The 7,398-nt window shown below is 60.7% G+C and overlaps 1 protein-coding gene across 1 annotated transcript; it reads right to left on the minus strand.

The window, feature by feature from the left end:
* Nucleotides 1-559: 559 nt before the first annotated feature.
* On the minus strand, nucleotides 560-4,985 carry GAPDH (glyceraldehyde-3-phosphate dehydrogenase). Its single transcript, XM_057557297.1, has 12 exons — nucleotides 4,848-4,985; nucleotides 4,548-4,588; nucleotides 2,612-2,711; nucleotides 2,425-2,531; nucleotides 2,216-2,306; nucleotides 1,974-2,089; nucleotides 1,803-1,884; nucleotides 1,462-1,613; nucleotides 1,300-1,378; nucleotides 1,134-1,217; nucleotides 955-1,052; nucleotides 560-850 (listed from the first exon to the last, which is right to left on the minus strand). Exons 1-12 carry the CDS (start codon nucleotides 4,968-4,970, stop codon nucleotides 781-783), a joined length of 1,143 nt encoding a protein of 380 aa, XP_057413280.1. The 5' UTR covers nucleotides 4,971-4,985; the 3' UTR covers nucleotides 560-780.
* Between the last annotated feature and the right edge of the window lie 2,413 nt (nucleotides 4,986-7,398).

The following is a 7,398-nucleotide window of genomic DNA, read 5'->3' on the forward strand; positions in this document are numbered from 1 at the left end:
CTAAACCCACGTGCATCCACGGGTGACATGACATGGGAGCAAAGCCATCCCCACCCTTCCCATGGACCAGCCTACTGTAACCCCTCCAGCGACACTAGGGCACCCACACAGCTGCACTGCTGGTGGTCACTGGGGCACTGAGACTTGTAGCCGCTGGGCAGAGCTGGGGCCTGCACCCGGCAGGCTGGCCGTGCTCCATGCTGCTGCAGAGGTCAGCTAACTGGCCAGAGGCCAGGCGGAGTCTGCCCTGACTTCCTGTGCCAGTGTCACCCTCCAGGGAGCTGCAGACAGAATGGCATCTGGATACGCGGAGCCAGGCCATTCCTGGGCTCGGCCACAGCCATCTGGAGCACAGCGAGTCCCCGTGGCACCCAAAGACCTCAGAGAGGAACCAAGGTGAGCTGAGGACAGGTGGCTCTTCAGGGGAGCAGTGTCCGCTCCCAGACCGGGGCGGGGCTCCTGGCTGGTTGCGTGCTATCAGCAAGATGTAGTTCTCCTTGGCCCCAGCCCAGCTCCCCTCCCCTTTATCCTAGACCCTGGAGCAAGACAAAACAGTAGCCTGGGTACAGTGTACTTTATTGATGGTACATGACAAGGTAGGGCTCCCTAAGCCCCTCCTCCTCCCCCTCCCCTCCCTCATGGGGTCTGGGATGGAAACCGTGTGGAGATCGGGAGATTCTCAAGTGTGTTGGAGGACGGAGTTGGGACAAGGACTCCCCAGCAGTGGAGGACCTCTCTCTTCCTCTCGTGCTCCTGCTGGGGCTGGTGGTCCAGGGACTCTTACTCCTTGGAGGCCATGTGGACCATGAGGTCCACAACCCTGTGGCTGTAGCCAAATTCATTGTCGTACCTGGAAGGAGAGGGAGTTAAGGGTTGTTTTCCAGAGCCGGCCACCAGGGGGCAGCAGACTCAGTCCCACTCTGACGCATCACCTCCCACACCCGCGCCACACACCAGGAAATGAGCTTGACAAAGTGGTCGTTGAGGGCGATGCCAGCCCCAGCATCGAAGGTAGAAGAGTGGGTGTCACTGTTGAAGTCACAGGAGACAACCTAGGGAGGGAGAGCCAAGCACAGAACCCAGTCTTGCTCACCAAGGCCACGTGGACACCAAGTTCCCTGACCCATCAGTACCTGGTCCTCAGTGTAGCCCAGGATGCCCTTGAGGGGGCCTTCCGCCGCCTGCTTCACCACCTTCTTGATGTCCTCGTATTTGGCCTGAGGAGGTAAAGACAGGCGGTTATTCAAGCTCCAGTCTTGCAAGCCCCAGCCCACCAAAGCTGCTCCAGGCCAAACTTACAGGTTTCTCCAGGCGGCAGGTCAGATCCACGACGGACACGTTGGGGGTGGGGACGCGGAAAGCCATGCCAGTGAGCTTCCTGTAGACACAAGTAAGCAGAGTCAGCACCAGGCATCCCGGGTCCCCGGGTCCCCAGGGCAGAAAAGCAGCAACGAGTCTCACCCGTTCAGCTCAGGGATGACCTTGCCCACAGCCTTGGCAGCGCCAGTAGAAGCGGGGATGATGTTCTGGGCAGCCCCTCGGCCATCACGCCACAGCTTCCCGGAGGGGCCATCCACGGTCTTCTGGGTGGCAGTGATGGCATGGACCGTTGTCTGGAAACAGGAGGGGGCGTGAAGGCCCTGCCTAGTGCTCACCACGCCAACCCCCTCCCTCCTCCCAGGGGAAGAACTAAGTGACCTGAGCAGATCCCTTGGAACCCCAGGGCCATGCTCTGGGAGGGAGAAGGGTCCCACCCTGGGTGTGGACTGAATGTGCTCTGGCAAGCCCCCCATCACTCATACCATGAGTCCCTCCAGGATGCCGAAGTGGTCATGGATGACCTTGGCCAGGGGGGCCAAGCAGTTGGTGGTGCAGGAGGCATTGCTGGAAAGAGGGAGGCAGGTCAAGGGCACGTCCATCATGTACCACGCTGCACGATCTGCCCACTTCTCCACGCCCTCTGCCGCGCTCACCTGACGATCTTGAGGTGGTGGTCATACTTTTCATGGTTCACGCCCATGACAAACATGGGGGCATCGGCAGAGGGGGCAGAGATGATGACCCTCTTGGCTCCACCCTTCAAGTGAGCCTGCAGCAGAGGAGTACTTACAAACCCAGGCTCCCCCTTCCGGGCCTAGGTCCGCTCCGCCCCATCTTCCCGTCACACCGAAGCCCAGGGTCAGTTCCCCTCCTCTTCCACCTCCCTGCTGCTCACCCCGGCCTTCTCCATGGTGGTGAAGACGCCAGTGGACTCCACCACATACTCAGCACCAGCATCACCCCATTTGATGTTGGCGGGATCTCGCCTACAAGGGAAGACAGGACAAAGCTCAGGGACGTGGGCTGCCACGGACGCAAGGAGGTCACCCCACTCCAGTACCTCCTCCGAGGCAAATTTCTTCCTGTTCCGTCTCCCACACTTACTCCTGGAAGATGGTGATGGCCTTTCCATTGATGACAAGCTTCCCGTGCTCAGCCTTGACTGTGCCATGGAACTTGCCATGGGTGGAATCATACTGGAACATGTAGACCTGCGGGGACCAGGGAGGGCGTCAAGGGGCTGCGCCTCAGCCAGGCTCTGCTCCCCGCCACCAGCACGGGTGGCACTCACCATGTAGTGAAGGTCAATGAAGGGATCATTGATGGCGACAATGTCCACTTTGCCAGAGTTAAAAGCAGCCCTGGTGACCAGGCGCCCAATACGGCCAAATCTGAGGGGGACAACAGGTGAGAAGGCATGAGAAGGGAGGAGAGAGTCCTCTTGGGTATGTAAGCAGCCCCAGGCCCCCCCACCCTCTTTCAGAGGGAAGAGGATGACACTTTGCTACCACCAGAAAAGTCCCAGGAGAGCTCACTTTATCTTCCTAAGCAACTCTGCCAGGACAGACTGGCTTCCCAGCACGGCCACAAAGTGAAGGCTCACATCCTGCCCAAGAGGTGACTGGGCTCAAAGACTTGCCCACCCGCTAGTCATCTGATATCCGTTGAGGAGTGACAGGGTGGTGCGCTGCTGCTGCCACCTACAGTCTGGGCACGTGGCAGGCACATGGCATTCATCACACCCACTAACTGTAAATGCTTGTTCCTGTCTGGCCCAGCTTCGGGCTACACTCTCTAGAGAGCAAAGAGTTGTACACTCAGCATCACCAAGCTCAAAGGGCAAGAGCAAAGGTCAGAAGTGAACTGGCCAGGGGAAACCCACCCCTTCCCCAAGTCCCTCCTACAAAAGGGAAAGAGACAGGGAAAACGAATGGTTTCTCAACCCCTAATCCCAGCATTCTGATTTGCTTAGTACCTGTCCTTCCTAGCTCTTTTCCAAAAATCAGCAGTGGGAGCAACAGATGTTTGGGTGTGGGGAGGGCAGGGGGAGGAGGTGGAAAAGAGCGGAAGCCCAGGACCCCAGCTGCAGAAAAGGTCAGGCAGCTATATTTAACCCCAGCTTAGGGTGGAGTGGGGATCTGGTTTCTGGAAGACGGGATGGGGAGAAGGGCAGGATGCCCGAGGCTCACGGACACCTAATCCTCCTGGTGACCTTTACAGCCTGGCCCTTAGGGTTGGGTCAGCTCTAGGCATGGAAGAAATGAGCTTCGAGGAGAGCCGCTGTGAAGACAGGGGCTGCAGCTCCGGGAGCCATTTTGTGGTGGAAAATTTCTAAGTACCCATGACTCAGCTCTCCCAGCGTGGCACCAAGCCACGGCTACCACACCTCTCCGGAAAAAGGAAAGGAAAAAAACCCCCAAAACAACACAAGACCACCCCCATAAACCCACGTTTTTGATTCCTCAGAGAACCATCTAGGAAAAGCATCCTATCATCCCTAGGGGGAAATTTGGCTGGCGGTTTAAGGGATGGTCTAGGGTTAGTATGGTCAGAGTTGAGGTCTAGTTGAACAAGAAAGGGAAAGCCTAGCCTCACCTGGCTTAAGGGATAAAGGCGACTCCACCCCCACGAGACAGGGGTAGGAGGGTTAGTCATAGGCAAGGAAGGAGGCAGGCTGAAGGGCTAAGGAAGGTTTCCTAACGGCAGTTCATTCATTTCCTTCCTAGTTGCAACATGGCGGCTGGTTACCGCAGATGACCGCCCCCCCCCGGCCCCCCCCAGCTGGTTCTGCGCGCAGCTGTGCCTCCTGCATCCCGGGGCTGCGCCCGGCCGGCGGCACGGGCTGGAGGTGGGGGACGGGCTCCTCCCCAGCACGTGACCGCGAAGGGCGCGAAATGAAAGAAAGAGCCCCAGCTGGGGGATTAGAGGATGGGTCCAGAGCAAGAATCGGAGACTCCTGTGTATCTGCCGCAGGCGGAGTGGAAGGCTCCGCAGAGGCGGAGTTAACAGGAGGCGCAACAGCCGGGGATGGGGGGCACGAGGCCTTGCGAGGGCCTCCTCCAAGTCTGAGCACCGACCTTGAGTTCTCCTTGGGGGGGGGGGGGTACGACCACCCCCATCCAGGTCCCGCACGCGCTGGCAGAGACCCAGTAGGGCAAGACCTACAGACGCAATTCGGTGGGGACCGCAGAACTTACTGCCCCACCCCGCCCCACCCCGTAACTCACCCGTTCACTCCGACCTTCACCATCTTGTTTCCGGGACGCAGCTGCGGGCAGAGGGAGGTGAGCATTAGAACGCGGGGCGAAGCGGCTGGAGTCCTGCGCTGCCCTCCCCGCCCCTCCCCCAAGCCTCCATCCCGGACCTGCGCTTCCGCACGTCCTTCCTCCCGCCCCCGCAATGCGGGGGCCCCGCCGGGCGCGACCCGGACCCCGGCCTCCTCAGCCGCACCCCCGGCCCGCGCACGCCCCTTGTCCCTTTCGGGACCGTCCCCGAGCCCTTTGTGGATCCTCTCCGCCAGGCTTTACCTGGCACTGCACACAAGACACAGCTGTCTGTCGAACGGGAAGGAGCAGAGAACGCAGGGGAAGGCTGCAGCCGGGATTTATAGGGAAGGTGAAGGGCGGGGGCGTGGTGACGCGGATCCGCATCGCCCAGTCCCAGCCCCGGGGTGCGGAGGCCTGAGCTACGTGCGCCCGTAAAGTCGCGAGTAGTCGGCCCTCCGCTTTTTTTAGACCAGCCTGGTTCTTCAAATGTGCGCGCACCTTGCGTGTGGGCTGAGGACGGAGAGGGGGAGGGGACCGAGACTGGCCCAAAGGAGGAGGGGACCGGTGATGGTGCTTGGCGGGGATTGGGGGCGGGAGGTTACTGCGGGATTCTGTGGACTCGGGGCCGGGGGCCCTTGTGAGAACTGAGGGATGCTGCACGGATGTAACGGGAGGACCTGGGGAGCCGGTTAGATAGGGAATTGGACCCAGAGCCAGGGACAGCTCGCGGCTGCAGGGTCCCCCTTCCTCCTCCTCCCCGCCCCCGCTCCCCTGCTTTCAAAGGCTGAGAGGCGGGAAGGCTGAGGAACTTCTCGAGGCTCTTCGGTAGTGACACAGGAACAGCAGAGGAAAAGGCTCGGGAGGGGCCTCCCGCAGGGCCCTGCCCAGCCCCCCTTCCCCCCTCCCTCCGCCCCCCTCCGACCCCGGCTTCGGGCCTCTCCGGGCGGGGGGCCGGGGCTGGGTCCTGGGCTGTGAGGGCCTGGAGAGGAAGGAGGCTCCGGGGGAGAGGTCTGCACTGAAGGTCACGACGTCCTGCGGCGCAGGCAGCCTGGAGACCTGAGAATCGGGGCAGACAAACCAGGCCCTGTGCGCACCACCTGCTCTCCCCTAGGCCCGGGCTGGGGCGTCGGGGCGGGAGAGCATCACTGCTGGGGGCTGGCCCGGTAGAAGGCCGGAGGCCTCCCACGAAGTCGCTCCTGGGAAACCTGAGGGCTGTGCCGCCCGGGCTGGGAGACAATGCCTCTTTCACCCTGTCCAGCCCGTCCAGCCCTGGGCCGAGAGCAGGACGTGAGGGCGGAAGTCCCTCCCCATCCTGGGACGTGCAGGCCAGCCCTGCAGCCAGTGCTTCCCCTTCACTGGCTGCGTCCAGGGGATGTTGGGGGCAGGGTGAGGAGTCCAGAAGAGGGAAGATATTGGGAGGTCTTGGGCACATGGTGGGAACAGGCCCCCAGCCCCTTCGCACACGTGATGTGGAGGAAGGAATCCATTCCTCTCCAAGACCAGTCAGTCAGAAGCCTGCACTGTGCTGGGTTTGTAAGCTGAGGATGGAGGAAGGGCTGGTTCTGGGGACTTGAAGGGTTGAGGGTTTAGAGGGGGTGGGGTGGAATGGACATTGCCCATCAGCAGGTGCTGGGGGACAGAATTGGGGCCTCTTTGCTGGCCCAGCGTAACCTGAGACCAGCCCCCTTTTCCAGCTGAAAAGCCTGTGGCTAAGTTTAGCCTGCATGGTGATAACCTTTGCTTAAAAGGCAGAGAGCACTGCCCTGCACCCCGACTCCAGCCTGTCTCTTGCCTTTCTGGGATTGCCCTCCCTCCTTGGGGCCCCAGATCCAAGGCTGGCTGTGGCTGGCAGCCATCTGCATGGTCCACGGCCAGACTTTTGCAGGAGCAGGAAGAGCAGGGCCACAGGGCAGCTAATGGTGGGAGGTGGGAAGCGCCTGAGGAGTCTGCTGGGTAAGTGGAGGGGGGACGCGGCCTCCTCCTCAGGCTCCACCAGGATGGCAGCGCTTTCCCTGACAAGGGCCTTAGGAGCCCCTCCACCCTCCTGTGCTACCCAAAGCATGTCCCCCTTTGCCGCATGCTTGTCATTTCTCATTACTGTCCTTTGCTGAAAAGAGGGCGCTCAGTGCTCTGGGAGCACGACTGATGCAGTGTGCTGTTGTCATGACAGCAAAGACACCAGTGTAGCCATGACAGCAGCCTCACTGCCTCCAGTTCAGGTGACTCAGCAGAGAGGAACTGGGGAGTAGGAGTGGGTGGATGGGGCCTGCATCTGAGGGGCTGACTTGCTGCAGACCCTGTAACGTGGTGAGGAATCCCTGGGAGACAGTCCCCAGAGACAGTGTCTAGAGCTGACGGGGAATCATGACCTGATCTCCCATCAGCCTGGCCAGGTCAGTCACCTATCTTTAGAGATGGGGTCAGGGGCACGAGTCAGGGTGAGGGCAGGACAGAAGCCAGCCCTTGGTGGAGAGGAGGGTTTCTCAACTTCAGCTTCACTGACATTTTGGGCCGGAGCATTCTCTGTGGTGGGATCTGTCCTGTGCATTGTAGGATATTTAGCAACATCCCTGGCCTCAGCCCCCTAGCTGCTGGTAGCACCCCTTCCCGCTGGGTTGTGACCACAAAAATAGTCTCTAGACGTTGCCGACTGTCCCCTGCAGGGCAAAATCGCCCCCAGATTGAGAAGTGCGGATCTGGAGTGTAGACGCTGCCTAATTCTGCACAGCGGAGCAATCCTGCCACGCGTGCAGGGTGGGGAGGTCGAGAGGGAAAGATGAGGCGCTGAGGGGGCGTGAAACTCAGCAGATGC

Source organism: Balaenoptera acutorostrata, chromosome 11 (genome assembly GCF_949987535.1).
Source record: "Balaenoptera acutorostrata chromosome 11, mBalAcu1.1, whole genome shotgun sequence".
Taxonomy (NCBI): Eukaryota; Metazoa; Chordata; class Mammalia; order Artiodactyla; family Balaenopteridae; genus Balaenoptera; species Balaenoptera acutorostrata.

Coding starts and splice junctions, on each gene's coding strand:
- GAPDH (XM_057557297.1), bottom strand. CDS start 4,970: ATGCGGATCCGCGTCACCACGCCCCCGCCCTTCACCTTCCCTATAAAT. Junction 1,053..1,133: donor TGGGCTACACTGAGGACCAG/GTACTGATGGGT, acceptor CTCCCTCCCTAG/GTTGTCTCCTGTGACTTCAA. Junction 851..954: donor TTTGTCAAGCTCATTTCCTG/GTGTGTGGCGCG, acceptor CTCTCCTTCCAG/GTACGACAATGAATTTGGCT.